We start from the raw sequence: 19,006 nt of genomic DNA, 5'->3' as shown, positions 1-19,006 counted from the left end.
CCCGGTAGTCCCATTCAGTAATCCATCCATGGCCACATATAAAAATGGTAGACTAATTATATGAAAATATTCTTACTACAGTCATGATCAGACATCTCACACAAGATGTTTTTCACTTGTTATCATCATCATATATATAATGTGTCATCATGTGATATCTTGTGTAAAACATGCTTGAGAGATATAATTTAAAAAGTTAATTACAACAAATGTACTAGTATTTACTAACTTTTGGTATAACAAAACTAGGGACTGTAAGCATGTTGGTTAAAGATGGGTATGTGAATATTGTTGTTTAGGCTCAGATACATTGTGAACCCTGGTCCACTTTTAACTCGCTGGGTTCTTCAGGTACCTCGTGCCAGGACTGAATTTGGAAAGACTGTGCAACAGCCTCATGGAATCTCTTGCAACATGACCTAAAACTAAATACTTCTATATCGCTTGGACGCTTTAGGGCTCTAATTAATAACTGTCCACTACTCAACCTCTAACTGTTTGAACTGATATTGTGTGTTTTTTTTGTATAATTGTATTTCTATTTTAAGTGGTTTGTTACTGATTGTTTGATGTGATGTCTTTTGTTCATTCTTGGCATCATTGTCAGGTGATTCCCAGAGTCTTAAATAAGGGTTTGAAATGAAAAATATATCAACAAATTATTATTTTCACTATCAGTTTAATCGGTTGCTTCTTTTTAAAAATATTATTATTAATCAATTATTTTGATGGTTTATAAAAAGTCATAATTAAAAAAAATGTTCATCACTGTGAAATATAGTGATGGACATTTTTTTAATTAGGACTTTTTATAGAGCATAACCAACAGTCCAAAACCCAAAGATATTTGATTTACAACAGTAAATCATCGCTTTAGAGATGCTTACATCAGAGAACGTTTGACACTTAAGCTCGACTAGATTGATAGATTAAAGACTGTCAAAAAAAAATATTTAGAAATAAAAATTGAACAACAGATACATTTACAAATTGATTTACCTGAATGTGACAATACATAGTTTGTGTTTGGCCAGTTATACATGGAAATTAGGAAAATCTGCTAAAATGCCAACGTTGATTCGGACATGCCTAATGCATCGAGTAGTTTTATCTCTAATTTAACACCTATGCCAATATGTTGTGTTTTATCAGAGTTACTGGGTGTGTTTTTGAAGTCTCCGATCAGCATGTTAAACAGGGATTAATGTCATTATTAACACTTAACTCTTGCTTAAGTTCAGAGAAAGCCCTAAGGTTACACACACATTTCTTTTAACCCCCCCGGAAGTGTCTCTGGAATTCAATGTTGACCACTACTTGTTGCCCCCATCCCCCATTTTAAAGCTAAATATAACCTACAAGAGCTCAGACCCACACATCACTGCATGTATCCCTTAACCATAACACAATAACAGCTCAAACCATATCTCAGTCGAGCTAAATACAGCGCTGACTAAACCTCTGGGGCACCTGCCCCACCTCTACAGGCTTATAAATCTTCAGGAAACCAGGCTGACTGTTAGACAGGCCAAATTGCAGACAAGTCTTATAAAACTCTCTGTCTACCTGTGTGCCAGCAGCGCTGTCCTCAGTTTACACCGCAGCCACTGTTTTATCATATTATTCTCTCACAACAAACACAGAGATCGACATGCAGCAAAACATAGGTAAAGTCTCACTAATGAGGACTATCACAGCAAGTTAACTCACACTAGTGAGTGTTATAGTTTTGCCCTTGTTAAGCTTAAAACATGAATGTAAAACAAATATATACATTCTTTTAAACCACATGGCACAGCTACCTTTACACACTGTAAAAATGAATCTTTCAACCTAGTATACTGACAAATGCTCTTATTTATAAGTGCCATAATAACATGCCAATGTATCATATCTTCTTGTGAGACGATTGAAACACTGCAGTGTCATGCAAGTTTAATAAATAATTTTAATTTTAATAAATAGAAATGGAATGAAGCAAGTATTATTTTTATGTGATCTGTTAGTCTTGTGAAGTTTGGAGCTTCCTTTATTCAATGTGGAATATTACACTATTTACTCCATATTTCCTTGCTTGATTCTATTGGTCTTGTGTCTAAAGTTAACATCAATTTTACAGATTAAAAATATATTATATGAGGCAGACGTATATTCCTACTTTACTATTCTCATTTGTGGTTTTCAGTTTATGATTGTTCATATGTCCCAGGTTGCTGTGAGTGCGTTTAGGAGAATGAGACCTTGAGCACTTTGTTGCAAAAAGCACTTTATAATGCACCAGTCCTTTATAAATACATTACATGATTGATCCCTGCTTTTATTTAAATTATGTTATGCAATTGTAGTGCTATACTTCAGAGTTCAGTTACACACGTACATACATACATACATACATACATACATACATACATACATACATACACATACATACATACCATATAACGGAAATAGCATCTATGCTGCAATTCCTGTGCAAAATAATGGCATATCTGAATGAGATAAATATAATTTTGTTGCAGCTATTACCTCACAAAAAGCTGCACTATTAAGCATTATATATAATATTTAATCCCATCTAACGTTAGTGCTTAAGCTCTGGACTCTCACATTTCCGCTTTTACATGAGTAAATTAAATGTACAGGCGGTCTCTGCTGTGTTTACACTTTGCAGAAGGAGTAACTTAGCTCTCTATTATAAAGTAGATCGGAGCACAGTCATGTTGGGTCTAGCTGTCATTGGATGTGCTTTAGCACCGCATACACAGCCTTCAGTGGAGTTACCTGCCATACACAATGTTAAAATAATAAATGTGTTCTTGTCACCTCACCTACGTTGCCGTTAGCATCAAAGAGGCTTGTTTTGTTCTTACCTAAATAGTTGGTCCTGATGGTGTTAGGCTCGTTGTATCCAATTAAACGTTTATTTACATCCCAAACCAGGTTTCCAGAGCAGGACATTGTGACCATATGTGGGCTTTAATTAACAATAACATTGAAACTAAGCTAACCCGTTCCTGTTGATGTCGCCTTTTATCTATCGTTGCTTGGGTTTTGCCATGGAGATCAGTCCCTGTGTGTCGGGACAGCGCTAACGTTAGCTGGCTGCGACACTCAACGTCTGCATCGCTGGAGGTGAAAGACTCGCTCCTGTCCTGTCTCCGCTGTCCTCATGAGTTTACATTCACTGTACTGCTGCTCTATGCGCTGCTAACTATCTGTCCTGCTAGCCTAGCCTGGTTTATTTCTTCTAGCAGGCAGCGGTCAGCTGTGTCCAAACAACGCGATAAACTACGTGTTTTGACAGGGGGGATAGGAGCGCTCGTTTTAAGGAATCACATAGCTGTCGCGGCGGAGTGTATCCAGGAAATCTCGGAATATCCTGCAGGAAACATTTGCTGGACATTTTTTTTTTATTTGAAGAAGTTGTGAAAGAAGTACTCAGATATTTTACGTAAAGTAAAAGTAGCAATGCCACAGTGGAGAAATACTATGTTGAAATTAAAAGTCCTACATTTACAATTTTATTGGGCTAAGTAAAAGTAGCCTACAAAATTATTAGCATTATAATAAAGTACTAAAGTAAAAATATTCATGATGCAGAATGGCCAATTTCAGAATAATGCATATAATATTGAATTATGATTATTGATGCATTAATATGGACATCGCCTTGATGTTGCAGTTGGTAAAAGTAGAGCTGGTCTTTTCTAGTGAATTTCACCAAGGGCTCGATAAAGTTCTTTTTTTACCTAGAATAATACATCATAATTTATTTGTTGATTATCTTTTAAATCATTAATCTGTATCTGCAAAGTAACTACTAACTAAGGTTATCAAATAAATGTAGGCAGAGTTTATTGGAATTTTAGTGGAGTGTAGAAGTATGAAGTAAAATGGAAATACTCATAAAGTACAACTACCTCAACATTGTACTTAATTACAGTACTTGAAAATGTATAGTTACATTACACCACTGCAAAACTTAAATTATGGAGGTCTAAAAACTAGATTTTGACACAGGGACCCTTTTCAGGACAGGTCCTTGACTTCAGGAAATAAAGCAGGACCCTGGGGCGTCCCGGGAACTCACCAGGTAGAGTGTGTACCATCATGGCTGAGTCCTTACTGCAGCGGCTGAGGTTCGAGTCTGGCCCAGGGCCCTTTGCTGCAGGTCTTACCATCTCTTTCAATATCTAAATAAAGCATAACATGCCTAAAATAAAGCAGGGCCCATGTTATTAAGGTCTTTGTCAAGCCAGTTGACGTTGCCCTTTAGTGGTGCTCTGAAATGCAGAAGATGCAAAGAAAGCTCTGTTTATTAGATAGCTTGGGACATGATGGGAACAGCCATGCTGTGTATAGCATTCCCACTTGGTGACAGTGGTAATCAAGCCTGGATAAAAAATGTAAGCTGCTGTTTTATTTAAAGTTTGAATAAAACCAGACAGGTTGTTTTACAACATATGTTTTGTTGACTTTTCCAGAGCCCTCAAAGACAGAGCCAGATTACCGTTTTAGGGGACCCCGGGGCAAAAAAAATGTCTGTTGGGCTTTTGTTACAGTGCCGCAAGAGCCGTTTGTAATGCAGGACCTGCAGCTGTTGTTATCTTACTTCAGTAGGACTTGGCCTCGGGGGCCTTTGCCTGCTTTGCCCATGTGGTAATACAGTCCTGCTCAAAGATCATTGTATGTCCATTTTGTAAATTTTTAATCATCCTCACGTAAATCAAATATTGAACTTAACAAATTGGGGGTCCTCATAATCATATGTTGTCTTTGCCTGTCTTGTTGTCCTGTTTTCGACACAAATAAATTATAAACCTGTTATTATATAAAACCATTCAAATTCAAACTAATAAATATGAAATTAAATTTTTCCCTTGTGTTGTCCTCTGGGTCCCGGTGACCCGGAGGACAAAACAAGGGTTAATACAGCACCTTAGTGCTTTTTTTGTACAGCATTTTGATCAGCTTAAGCCGTGTTTAAATGTGCTCTAGAAATAAACTGTACTTACTTACTTTACAAGAGACAGGGTTTAGAGAGCAATTCTCAACAAAGTAAACGGAAGTAGCCTACATAACCCTTGTGTTGGACAACACAAGGGTTAAATGGAGAGTACAATCAAATCAATCCAATCAACACTAACAGTTACAGAGACCAAATAAATATAATGAAAAGATAAAGACAGATTACATTCTACATGTATCAGGAATACAATTGTAACATTTTATTTTGTATGCCCTTTTTGATTTCAATGTAACTTAAGAGAAGTTATCAAATGTGTAACATTTCACATTTTTTTGTAAAATGTTTGCCTTAAAATCATAACATTTGCAACAAAATTGAATCAAATTAAATTGTCGGATCTTTACATTCAAACTATAGTATTCATCTTCAACAGACAGCTCTGTGTTGTGGTAATGTTAAAAACCTAAACACCTAAAATCTGAATTCCATTGTTTTCCCCCCAGTAGAATTATTTGTCAAAGCATAGACAGTATGTCAAAGCGATGATTTGTTTCCACCCAGTTGGGATACGCCGTGCTGAAAAAGTAGCAGTCCTTTCTAAACCAATCATACCGGTGTTCTGATAAGGCGGGCCAATGAGGATAGTGGAACATGTCACCCCCGCCTCGCGCGGTAGGTAGGTTGCATCGTACAGAAAGTCACCTCGGCTCGTCGTGTCGGTCAAACAGAAGTTAACGTTACCGAGAAGCTAGCAGTGTCGATAGCATGGTCACAGTGGTGCCGAGGGAAGGTCGACAGTAGGACAGCAGCATCACCTCAGATCGTTTGACCTACCTGCTATTTATGTATTTGACAACATCGTGCAAGTAGACGAAGGCAAACGTTTTCTGTGGCCTTAAAGACTAACGTTAGCTAACCATTTAGCGAGCTAGCTTCAAGTCCCGCTCAGTGTTTTTATTTCCATCCGAACAACATCTACAATCATGGCTGCGCTGAGAGTGTCCTATCACAGGATTTTGGACAAGATCGAGCATATGCTGCCTGCCAAACTGAGACCCATTTACAACCACCCGGCAGGTAATACAGAGTTGTATCATCCGGCGTGTGATTCGCAGTCTGGGTCTGTGTTTGTGATGTCTCTCGGTGGTGGGTGACTGGTTGGGCTCTGTGTTTCCAGCTGTGATGTGTGATAACGTTACAAGTGATGTGGATCAAACAGCAGCTCCTGTCTATTCTTGATAATTCTGTATGAAGGTCATTGATTGTTTTGATATGTCAGTGTTGCCCTGGGAGACCCTAATCTGCTGGGATCCTAAACAGCTCAGTCTGTGAAGAAAAGCTCCGTTCATGACAGGGAAAATGTGTATGCTACTAAAGCATAACATTATTTATTTTTAAGCCACTCATTAACCAGAACAGTTGTGCTGTTATTGTCATCATATCAACTTGTGCAAATAATATACGATCTCTAGAAAATTAACGTTAAGATAATGGTAGGCCTACTTTTAATTCTAGTTGGGCTGCAACTACCAATTATAAATCTGCGTATTAGTAATCGTATTACTCTTTCGTTTAATTGTTTAGTCCATGAAATGTAAAACAAATATATGAAAAAGAGCGAAGAATGATCACCGTAAGTACTGTGGGGCCTAAAGTGACGTCTTAAAAATGTCTTGCTTTGTCCAAGCATCTGTCCAAAACTCAAACATATTCCATAAAAAAATTCTACAGAGAAAAGCAGCAAATCGTCATATATGAGAAGCTTACACAAAGTTTTTTTGAAATTATTTTTATTTGTTTAACTCACTGTAGGGCTGGGACAATATGCTTTGGTCCCGATTGCATTCCTTCACGATACATGGGTGCCGATTCGATTTGTATTGCGATTTTCCATTATTGCGATTCTAGAAATATTGTGATTCGATAGTATTGCGATTTTCTTTTCCCTCTTTAACAAAAACAAAAGATGAATAATACACACCTAGAAGAGACAATATATCTTGAACCATTTCTAAAAACAATTTCTTTTCTAAAAAGAATGCACATCACATGTCAGTCAGTCTGACATTTATTTCATTGGTAAAGAAGTAGCCTACATAACATGTATTTTCTGCTTTCGGTCGGTTTTGCTGGAAACTGATATGATGTATTCGCCATCGGCGGTACTGTATAAACAGAAAATAATCAGGTGAAACGTTGATTAAAAAAAAATATAGATTCTGGGGAAAAGAATTGATTTTAAAAATCATTGCAAGAAAAACCACGATACACACGTGAATCAATTTTTTTCTCCCACACCTAATAAAGAGTAATCTATTATCAAAATTGTTTCTGAATATATATATATATATATATATATATATATATATATATATATATATATATATATATATTGCTTTGCCTTAATTGACTTATTGTTCAAGCTTTAATCATGATTTATAGCATTTGTCTAAATCTTGTGATACAGTGTTGAACATTGAAGTAACTTCTACACTCGGTTAAAAGATACACCTAGCTCAGACTAAAGCAGTAGTCCTGCAATAAATCTTACCTTCATGAAGGTATGTTTTGTCAACCCGCTTTTTATAAATAAGGGCAGACTAATTATACTAGAAACACCTCCCAATATAATGCAATACAATTCCACCACACCCAAACAATGACACCTCTCTAAAAAAAAAACAACCTGAACAGAAACTGAGCATTATAACCTTTATGAACGAAAGATTCATTGCGTTAGGGCTGCATTGTGTTTAGATAGGAGTACCTAAACAACTGAACTGACACGTACACACACACACACACACACACACACACACACACACACACACACACACACACATTCAGATCTCCTTGACACTGATACTACCAAAGGGTACTGAGATTGAGGAGTCATAGGGGACAGTCTGGTCTTTGCTTTGCTCGGTTACTGGAGCTCTGGTTGTCAAGGACAACTTTCTGACCAGGTAATGAAGGGGCGGAGACTAGCCACCTGCCTCAGCAGTGATTTGCCACGATAGAAGTTCTTGTTTAGCCTGCAGCATAGTGCAGGAATGTGAAAAAAGCTGATTGCAGACCAGCAGCTTATCTGTGCATTCAGTAGCTACCTCAGTTTATGTGAGATATTTTGTGTTATTGCTTTGCAACATTTTGTTGTCCTGAAGCCAACGTTCAGAGATTGAGGACAGTTAAAAATCCCGGTATTCTAGTGCTGTGTCCTGGGTGTGCTTAAACAGCAGTTTGGGAAAACATGAGTCAGTCCTTATTTGTTTAGTTCTGTTTTTAGTTGTTGTTTTTATTTTTTTAATTATTATTTTTACTGTACTAATCTCCCGCTGTTACTGTTATTGCTGTTAGCTTGGTGTTTTGTTCGAAATAAAAAAGAATATGAAAAAAACAATTTAAACTCAACAAAAACATATTGCCATGTGGTGTTTTATTAACTTGTGTAGGGCTGCATACGTGTCCCGGTATCTGTTTGCAGATATTCAGGCTGGAGTTGCTGGACCAGATGATTAGGTTTCATCTTTACGCCCATTAGAAAAGCCCAGCAGGCAGATTCGAAACTAGAGCCAGACCGATATATCGGCGGGCTGCTATTATCGGCCAATATTAGGCATTTTCCAAACTATCGGTATCGGCATTTATAATGGCCGATAAATTAATATTTAAAAAATAAAATAAAAACGGACGAAATACCATTCAACCATGTATGAGTGTTGCATAGTTTGTATAGTTTCATATCTTAAGATTGTATTTTTATACATTTTGTTTATCAGAACGTTAATATATTTTGATGTTCCTCTGTTCTGTTGTTAAACTGCATTATCATATTATTTTAGTGAGGACTCATAAATAACTACAAATAACTAATGTTAGGGAAATCTGTTTATGTTTTGTTACGTGTTTCTGGATATATTTTTTAAAAATATATATCGGAATATCGGATTTTTAAAGCACCAAATATTTGTATTGATATCGGCCTTAAAAATCCTTTTAAGAAGAGAAAATTTTGAAAAACTTTGAAATTACACCAAATAATGTAATTATATATACTGTTGGAACATAACTGCCAAGTTTCATTTTTCCCTTTCTACATTGTTTTTATTTTAGGTCCAAAAACAGTTTTCTTCTGGGCCCCGATGTTTAAATGGGTGAGTGCATTTCCACAAAGAAATTTGTGTAGGTATACCAGTGTTCCCAACCTTTTTTGGCTTGTGACCCCTTAAAAACAAAGCAAAAGTAAGAAAAAAATGAGGATTATTTTGTGTTGGCAGAAATGTGTTTAAGGTTGGGAACCATTGTCATAGACATAAAGGACTTAACCTGTCACCATTTTGTAATTATTAGTCTCATCAATTCAAATAGATGAATGTGGTCTCTTCCCCTCTACAGGGTCTGGTAGCAGCCGGTTTGGCTGATATGACTCGGCCAGCCGAAAAACTCAGTACCTCCCAGTCTGCAGTGCTGACAGCCACAGGTAAAGTTAAATCGTAGTGTGATCTAGGAAAAGACCAAAAAATATGTCCTGTACATAAAGCTATAGTGCACATTTATTTTATTTACATTCAAGCACTTGCCAAATGAGTTGATATAAAGCTAATTAAGCATATCAACTCCACAAAACTCTCTCTGTATTTCTCAGTATGGCTATGTTTACGTCCGACGACAAGCTGAGTGATGCGTTTTACAATTACAAGATAATTACCTCTTCTAAAGAGTCCATCATGTTTTTTTAATCCTCCCTGATTTGACTGGTTAAGCGCTACTAATCACCGAAGGTTTGCGTTATGTGGATGCGCCGACAGTGTTGTTGTCATTACCGTATTTTCTGGACTATAAGTCGCTCCGGAGTATAAGTCGCATCAGTCAAAAAATGCGTCATGAAGTGGAAAAAAAAACATATACAGTATAAGTCGCACTGGACTATTAAGTCGCATTTATTTAGAAATTTATTTCACAAAATCCAAGACCAAGAACAGACATTTAATCTGGAAAGGCAAGTTATTCAACTACACAATAGCACACAGAACAACAGGCTGAATAGGTGTCCAGTATGTTAACATAACACATTAACAGTTATTCAGCTACACAATAGCATAAAGAACATACCTGGGAGGCTAAATAGGCTAAATTAACATAACAAGCCAGCGAGTCCAATAAGCGGCTGTAGACGGTAATGTTTACTCCTTGGTTCATGTCAGTCAGTATGAATTAACATTTAAAAACATGTTAAATTATATATATTTTGATATATAAGTTGATATATAAGGACCAGCCAAACTATGAAAAAAAGTGTGACTTGTAGTCCGGAAAATACGGTACTTAGAATTCCTCATGGGGGCGATAGAAACTACACACTGTAGCTTTAAATAGTGCACCCTTAGTCGAAGGATTTTCAAAATATGCGGCCGTGAATTGTTTTTTATCTCTGCCTTGTTCAGTCTGATCAGTTTATCTGTTCCGAGAGAATATGACCAATCTGTGCTAAAGGTTGTGTGATGCATCTGCTTTTGCAATATGTTTCTTCAAACAAATCTTATCTGTTACGGCCAAAACACAGACTCTGTTCTCAACAGCTGGTTCACCATTAGTGTGCATAACCTTACGGCTGACCTTCTTCCACCAGGCCTGATCTGGTCCAGATACTCATTGGTCATAATCCCGAAGAACTGGAACCTGTTTTGTGTCAACTTCTTTCTCGGCTGCGCAGGAAGCTCCCAGCTCTACAGGATTTGGAGGTGTGTGTGTTTGTTGTGCTTAATGTACAGTCTAACTGACCTTATTTCTGTTAGAACTACTTTCATGATCAATTGTAATTATGTAAGTGATGCAAGATAAGTGCACCGTAGATTTCTGTTCAATATGTATTCCTTATGCATAGCTGATTAGAAGTTGAGCTTATCTATCTGTCAAGCTCAGTGGAACGCATTGAGCAAAAAGTTCCACTCAACTGTCCGGACATGTTGCGAGACCATCCATTACATCACTGGTTACTTGGTTGTAGAACGGGTCGTTGAAACTGTTCCTTTGTGTCGATGTCCCGTTGGCTGGCTGATAGACCATTTACTACTGAGCTTGATTGATTGATTGTGCCATACAGTATTTGTATTCGCCTAAGAAAAAGTATTATTTATTAAAATGAATGATACGTAGTAATAATTTAAATGTTGCTACAGCTCACGTGTGTTTCTTTATTCACTGTGCTCAGGCAGCACATGAATTGGCGGAATAACGTACAAAAAAACAAATTCATAATGTAAAATAAATATATAATGTTATTTTTCTTCTCTAATAGATACAACCAGGATTTGAAGGCACAGGCTAAAGAGGCTGCAGAGTCCTGAGTGCTTTTCTGTTGCCAACGCTTCCTTCAGTGGACTTAAAGGGAGACATCAACCTGCCCCTTCCCATCATCTCTACATCGTCTCCATAACACCCATGCCATAACCATAATTCTACCACATTAAGCCTGTTGGAAATGTGCACTTTTTCTTGAGTTTCAAATTTCCTCAGGGTGTAAAAAACAAGAGACAGAGCATTTTTTAACTGTTTTAACACGCACACTTAAGAATTGTGGTCATCAACGCACAAGTACAAAAACTTGTATGATTGTACATTCTTTAATCTAAGTTCATGCTTTGTCTTGTGCACTAGTTGGGAAGTTTTTGTTTTTTTTCCATCATTATTTTTCAGGTGTAGCAATCAGTACCTCATGCATTAATTTCCCAAAAAAAGGTTACTCTTGGATATGTGTTGAACGTGGTTTAAAGGAATGTTTTCCCAAATGAAATTAAGAGGGATTTCGTCACATTAATTACTTATTTATCAATAGGTTACAGTTATGGCATCTGTACCTCAGTGGATATTAAATCATTATTGATTACCATGTAATGATTCCTTCCATTTTAATGGCTTTAATCTGTGTGAGAGCAAATCTTAATTTATTAATGACTTGATTAAAACATGACCTTGTAGTGAAAACTGTATAGGAAGATGCTATGTTATTTTCTGATTCTTTATCAGAAAAACTTACACCAATGCCACATATTTACCTGTGCAGCTTTTTGATTAAGTCAACTAGCGAACACTGACACTAACGGCTCTTTGTTATCAAAATCTGCTGTTGAATGCCTTTTTGTTCCTAGAAAGGTGTTTTATATTTTTCTGTGTAAGAATAGTACTTTTCATTGACATGTTCCCACTATAGTTAACATTTATAACCCTCTGAAAATTTTAGCAATAATTGGTGTCATCACATAAATATTTCTTCTGCTGACTGTTTGAACAAATGGCACTTGTAATGCTAATAAATCCTGTTTGAGGACATCACCTGATGGTCATTTTTTAGTTGTTTCTCACTTTTATAGAACAAAAATTGAATAGAAAATAATTTACTACAGCCCTAAAAGATAAATTCACCCAGGTGCGAGTTTATTGAAGTAAAAGAGGCAATTGTTAATGCAAAACACTGATCAGATTTGTGTTTCTGGGTATAAAATAGGTGTGGGCTACACTGTTTCAAGTATAAACCTTTTTGAGCTTAGTCCTTTTACATGGGCAGCACTAGTCCAGAGACACGGGACAATCTGAAACTTCATCCCCCTCTGCTGCTTACAGTCTGCACTACAGAGCAACGGATCATTTTAACATCCACAATGGAGATAATTCTCAACACTGTTCTAAGGTAACTTTTCTTTTTACCAAAAACACACATCCTTCAGAATATTTTTTCATATTAAGCTTGGGTCATTCCATGACAGAATTATAGTAACTTCACCGATTCAAATTTAGAAGTCTGACACCAGAATAGATTACAGCACAGAGGCATCATCTGGACTAAGGTTAGAGACTCCGATTAAGGTTTGGTGGAGCTATGATAACATATTGACATGTCATAGCAGGAAAAGTACAGTTTAAATTAATACATTTAGTATTTCAGTGTCCCAGGACTCTGGTATTGAGCCTGCTAGCTCCCTAAATAGGATAATTTGTTAGTAACATGTGCTTTTCCTGTTACAAGTCAAAATGTCTGCTATGAAAAGGGCCTCCTGATGTTCACCATAATGCAACAGTAATAGTCTTAAGTGACTGTCTTGATTGAGACAGCCAAACAATCTTTTTTTTTTTTTAAGATTATTTTTTGGGGCATTTTAGGTCTTTATATAGGACAGCTGTAGACATGAAAGGGGAGAGAGGAGGAATGACGTGCAGCAAAGGGCCACAGGGCGGCGTTGAACCTGCGGCCGTCACATTGAGGAGTAAACCTGTTTATGGGTGCCTGCTCTACCAGATGAGCTACCCAGGCGCCGACAGCCAAACAATCTTGTCAGAAATCCAATGGTCTGACTTTGAATCATGTTACTGTAAGTCTTGTTTGTAAACTTAATTAAGTCATTATGCAGCCGTGATCACTAAATAGCGTAATGAACTCCATCAAAAGGTTCTCTGTAGGGAAAAGCCACTTACACTGCAGGTTGACTGTTACCATATTTAAGCATTAGGGGTGGGAATCTCTTGGCACCTCACGATTCGATTCTAAACCGATTATTGATGCAACAATTTTTTTATGTATATTTCCATGCGTGAGATTTAAAAATATACATATAAATCTGAGTTTGTTACTCACTTTGACATATTTGTCTCACAAGTTTTAATGAAATGTTTTGTCCACTGAGGTTTTTATTTTGTAGTCATTCCATGCTTAAACCTTAAACGTGCTTGTGAAAGTCACCTTCTCTCAGAGTAATCTTCCATGTCAGAGACTCAGTCATGTTTAAAGGTGGAGAATTGGCTTCTTAGAACATTAAGTGGTCAGATGTAATGTGATAAAGTAGATGAACAGCCTATATGTATTTTGCCTCATTTTGTGCAGGTCTTATTAGATCGTGTGTGTGTGTATATAAATTTAATTTTTTTCTTCCTTTTGGCCATTTGTGTGTTTTTTCTGCACTCTTGCCTAAACTCTAAGTTATTGTCCAATCCCATCCTTTCAGTCACTGTTCTGTTCTGATTTCGTACTTGTCTGGAGACAATAATAAGAGAAGTTACTATTAACTTATCAGAAATGAGCATTGAATCGTTCTAGAGAGAATCGATTATTTTTCCCACCCCTAATAAGCATGGCTTTGATATGGTTTTCAGTATGATCTTGCTTCAACATTTGTCTTATCAAATTACAAATCACACTTATGATGGTTAATCAAAAGTCTTTTATTCACAACCCTAAACAATATTATCAGGTTTAGCGTTTTCCACCGACGCGGGGTGCGCTGACCTTCATGGTCTTAGCGATCTTGGGTCTCGGTGCTGCCTTTGTAGACGACTGCAAAAAAGAGAAATGCATTATGTTCAGTACAGTTACAAATCACCATATTACAATTTGAAACCGTCAATGAAGTTGCTTAATATTTCATTTTTTCTTTCCAAATGCCACAAATAGTACTCTAATTTTTTGACATGTATACTATATAGCATCCCAGATTTAATATTGGTGAAAGGAAATACCTATAAAACAAAAACTGTATGGTTTGAGTTCTTACCTTTGCACTTGGAGCAGCGGGCTTCTTGGCTGCCTGCTTTGCCTTCTTGGCCTCCTTGGCAGCTCTGAGAAAAAAAAAAGAAAAAAAAAACAAATCAGCCAAACTATCCAAGTAGGAGAGGACGATATGGATAAAATCATGTCATCTTCCTGCTATCATGTAATCTTATAATTTGAGAAACACATCGGCCTATCTGAAAAAAAAGCACATTGAGAAACCATTTATGGATAAAACAACCATACAGCAACTTGTTTTCAGAAACATGCCTTCAGCTAATCGAGAAAAGAAAATACCTGGCAGAAACAAGGTACATCTTTACATAGATGCAAAAGTTTTATAACAATGAATTCTAGCCATAAAGCAGTCCTGGTGATGCATTTGCAAATTACTTAATACCCCTAAAAGATATTTAAGGGATATGTACCTTAGTCTAAAAAGTTTTATAAATATCTTGTCTCACGACACAATATACATCAACATATTGTCGAACCCTCACAACAAGTTGTCCAGAGATGGGGTTTTTATCAACAGGTTTGAGGCTGGTTATTTCCCTGACACTATTGTACCTAACTGTTAAGCCGTTTCCAGCAGAGCTCTCCATTGTGCAATTTAAACCATAACTGTAGTTTAGTACATGTTATGCTATAGCTTGCCAACCACATCCATATCCCCTATATATTTTTTTTTTTTTTTTTTTTTAAATCATGCAAAACGTGAACTTACCTTCTTAATTTCTTTTATCACCCTTTTAACCCTGATATTCATAAGTTTTCAAATGCTGCTAAATTGATTCCACATTGCCGTTTTTTATGAATAACATTTCATAGTGAAAACATGTTGCAAGATTAGACATTTTGCAAGGCCAGCTGTGGCCCTTTACCACCTAGATGTCCAACTCAAATTCCACAATAGTAAGTGCATAATGTCTCTCCTGCTAAAACTACAGCCCCTCAATGTTTGAGTTAAATTGGCCCGACTCAAGAGCAACCAAGAAACGAGATTTAAATAAATACATAAAAAAGGTACAGTTTGTGTCCTCACCTGATGGCCTGCTCCCTCTGGGCCTTGCGGACCTCGGGTTTCTGGTTCCTCTTGGCCATGATCTCAGCCAGGGAGGCACCAGTGATGGCCCTCTGGAATTTCACTGCGCGGCGGGTACGCTTCTTTGCCACCTCTTCCTGTTAAAAACGCATTAAGAGACCTACGTTTATTTTTCCACAATATGCTCTACAGAGTACAACTGCACGATATGAGGAAAATATGAGACATGCAACAAACTTGTTGAATATCTCAATAACGATACTGCTTGCGATAAATAGATATTAAAGTGTACTCAGTTCTGCATTTCTGCTTAAATACAACACATTGCTTGTTGAATTTAAACCAATGAAAGCAAATAATTTCCAACATTTTTATTGAATATAAAATGCATCACTAAAAAAAAGAATGAGTTACATTTCACAGTGCTGTTTTCTGATATTGTGTCTTTCGAGATATGTGGCATCCTTTCGTGATAGGGTTACTGCGCCAGTTGATATCTCGATGAAGATAAAAAAAACTAACCCAGCCAACCTCTGGTCACTCAATGACAAAGGATAAGAAGAGTACCCTACATAATCAGAATCTTACATTGTGTTCATTTTGTTTATATTTTAAAAAAAACAAACACCTTGTTCCTCTAGGTGTTAAATCAGTAAGGCTGCTACCCGATAGATCAGAGACTTGACGTTAAACCTAAACACAAGACTTTATTGATGAAACTTTCTAAAGACAAACTTCAGTCCACAGCTCCAAAGATTGAGGTGTAACCGTAAACTTAAGTTGTTTGTTTTAACTACATTTTTCAGGAATCGCCAAATCTAACCACTATTTCCCCCAATACAGCTTAACTAAATTGGCACATTTATCCCCAGATAGGTTTCACCTAACCAATATCAAGAGTGTCTCCAACCATCATAAACAAGTCTGTGTGTGCGTCCTCCGATACCTTTACCATACACAACAGATTATTCGCAAGAAAAAAGATAGAAAATGTTGGCTCTTAATGTCACTTTTATTAGCCACTAAGTTAAGTGCCAAACATACTGCCGATTACCTAGCAAATTATTGATGCGTTAGAATTGTTAGTGTTGATGAATTTCACCCATTCTACTTTACAATATAGACTGACACTAACATTTTAAAACCAAGTTATGCCATGCAGTATCCCTGAAATGCTGGTATTTTATTAGTGCTAGCTGTAATGGAATTAGTTTGCACATTATACAGTTACAGGTGAGTATTGTAGCATGTAGGAGAGTTTGGAGGCTGGCCAATGGTAAGATGTCAAGGACCAGTACTATGATCTCCAGTTGCTCTATGGCTGCAGGTGTGGAGTGAGCACTGCTGCCCAGCCTGCAAAACACAGTCAGGCAACAGCACATAACACAGACTTACACTGTGCACACCGTCCACCCGCAGCCAAAAAAAAAAAATGTGTAAACAAGTGGGTTGTTATAAGTTGGTGAATTAATGGATCCATTTATATCCATCAATCCAACATAATGCATTATCCACTATGTTAGCAGTGCTTTTATACATTGGTAAAAGTTGTAAAAATAACTGCAATGGGCTTTTGCCAGCTGTACTAATCATAAGTACATACCTACGCCCAGGTACCAAATTCATTATCAGCCAAATATATGCACCAGACTGTTGATGAACAAACACTACTTTTAAAAGCAGATATTAAATGCTCTTATTGAGACAACACCGAGTTACTATAAACGCAGTCATACACAGAGCATGTTACTTACAGACTGGCCCTTCTTGTGCTTGCGTCTGTACAGCACAGTCCAGTTGATCTGTCTTGGGTTCCTCTTGGCCAGGAAGGCGGACTCACACTTGCCATTCAGAAACTGGAACACCTAACAAAGACAGGAAATCACATCCTCAGATTACTAATTTACAAATCCCCATATAATAGACACTCACAAGGTTACTCTCATAATGTTCAGACATATATGCTTCATCGCCATTTTGCAACATCACTGACAGGTGCAATTTTTTAAACATCAACACAATGTGACACATTGCATTGTGGGATTGTTCGCAGAAAGTAATGTACATGCTATTTACAATAATTTGTTATATTGGGGGAATTTGAGGTCCTTGTATAGTATAGTACATAATAAAAATAATTAAGACGTTTAAATAAGTAACAAATACAAGCTAAATATGGTAAACTGTCATGAGTGGGGAGAGATTATGCAAACAGCCATAAGAACTGGGAAAAGCAAATATACTAATGGCTTTTCCTGGATGTATTGCTTTAAGTAATACACTGATGAAGTGAACCATAAAGACCTGTGCCTTTACCTTTGACACAATTTAGATACCAAGCTAGTTAACGTTACTTATGACAGTGACATTTGTATTTTGTCAACATTGCAAAGCTCTTCAACGGTTGTGGGGGAAACAATACCGTAGCGCCGCTAATAAGCGGTGCACTAATTAAAATAATATCTTGTTTAGGTGCTACTTTGTGGCGCTATCAGTTTACAGTAACGTAACATTAGCACTTAGCAAGTTTCATTAGCATTCAATGTAGCCGACAAAGCCTATTTCAGAGGCCGTTGCTTATGTTACAAACGTGTATATAACGGCGACAAAGACAACGAATACATAGATTGAATCAGTCAATTGTACTTCCAACGTATCTACAGACAGAGCAACTGGAAACCGGTGTTGGCGGAATGGTTACCTTTCCGTCTATCCTGGCGTATCGGCGGCCATGGCCGGGGTATATTTTGTACCCGCTGAAACTGCACAACTCGACCCTGAAAACGACAAATATATGGCATCACTAATAGAAAAGAGTACACGTTCACTCTTAATGTAGATAACATCGTTAGAATGTTTGTTTAAGCGTTGAGATGGCATTTGATAGTACTCTGTACACTCACTTCATGATGGCTACGAGAGGGCACAAAACCGGAAAGAAAGATGACGGATGCGGAAACGGAATAGGGAGACTGCAAATCGATATTTATGAACTAATAAACAGTATAATTTATTGTCAGTCAGTTGATGTGTTGTTAATACTTTACGCGTAACATACACTTATAAAATATTTTTTCTATTTAAAAAAATGTTTAATCAAATGAATACTTTGGCCTATCATATCACCACAAGGTTGACGTCACAATCTGAAGGTTTCTAGCTGGTTGCTAGCAAGCAAGCGGCCAAGTTTTCTGGTTTTAAAATACGATAATAAAGAAGTGAATCAAGCAAATTATAAAATATATTCACTTCTAGGCATTGCATTTTTTGATCGTTAACTTTATTAGCTAGGTTATAATTTCTTTACTACAATCTGGCTGGCGGTAAGAAACGACGAGAATTGTAGTCTTTTCAAGACACATGACGCCACCCTGTAATGAGCGAGACAATCTTTTTGAAATACATTTCCCACAACCTCCTTGGTGTAGCCGTTGGAAATGCGACAGACGCTAAC

General features: G+C 37.0%; 3 protein-coding genes and 1 non-coding gene across 8 annotated transcripts in view; 1 reads left to right on the top strand and 3 right to left on the bottom strand.

Moving 5' to 3' along the window:
• dcaf6 (ddb1 and cul4 associated factor 6) overlaps positions 1-3,292 on the bottom strand; it is a 31,085-nt gene extending 27,793 nt beyond the window's left edge. For 4 of the 5 annotated variants that reach the window (XM_031294837.2, XM_031294845.2, XM_031294862.2 and 1 more), the window contains exon 1: positions 2,871-3,291. In XM_031294837.2, the coding sequence (XP_031150697.1) occupies positions 2,871-2,967 (97 nt within the window). In that variant the 5' untranslated portion in view covers positions 2,968-3,291. Of the gene's footprint in view, positions 1-2,870 lie in introns of all 5 variants that reach the window. The other variant, XM_031294853.2, reaches the window with a different exon arrangement.
• Positions 3,293-5,650: 2,358 nt separating this feature from the next.
• Positions 5,651-12,165, top strand: mpc2b (mitochondrial pyruvate carrier 2b). Its single transcript, XM_031294893.2, has 5 exons — positions 5,651-6,046; positions 9,083-9,123; positions 9,365-9,449; positions 10,599-10,710; positions 11,268-12,165. The coding sequence occupies exons 1-5, from the start codon at positions 5,953-5,955 to the stop codon at positions 11,314-11,316; spliced, it is 381 nt and encodes a 126-aa protein (XP_031150753.1). The 5' UTR covers positions 5,651-5,952; the 3' UTR covers positions 11,317-12,165.
• Positions 12,166-14,161: 1,996 nt separating this feature from the next.
• Positions 14,162-18,723, bottom strand: rpl24 (ribosomal protein L24). The gene is made up of 6 exons (XM_031294827.2): positions 18,456-18,723; positions 18,254-18,329; positions 17,307-17,417; positions 15,553-15,689; positions 14,512-14,575; positions 14,162-14,294 (listed from the first exon to the last, which is right to left on the bottom strand). The coding sequence occupies exons 1-6, from the start codon at positions 18,458-18,460 to the stop codon at positions 14,214-14,216; spliced, it is 474 nt and encodes a 157-aa protein (XP_031150687.1). The 5' UTR covers positions 18,461-18,723; the 3' UTR covers positions 14,162-14,213.
• Positions 16,798-16,966, bottom strand: LOC116050882. The gene has a single exon (XR_004105193.1). It is a non-coding gene; the product is annotated as a small nucleolar RNA SNORA23 (small nucleolar RNA).
• Positions 18,724-19,006: the final 283 nt, after the last annotated feature.

Source organism: Sander lucioperca, chromosome 8 (genome assembly GCF_008315115.2).
Source record: "Sander lucioperca isolate FBNREF2018 chromosome 8, SLUC_FBN_1.2, whole genome shotgun sequence".
Lineage (NCBI taxonomy): Eukaryota > Metazoa > Chordata > Actinopteri > Perciformes > Percidae > Sander > Sander lucioperca.
This window is presented reverse-complemented; position numbering and strand designations above follow the sequence as displayed.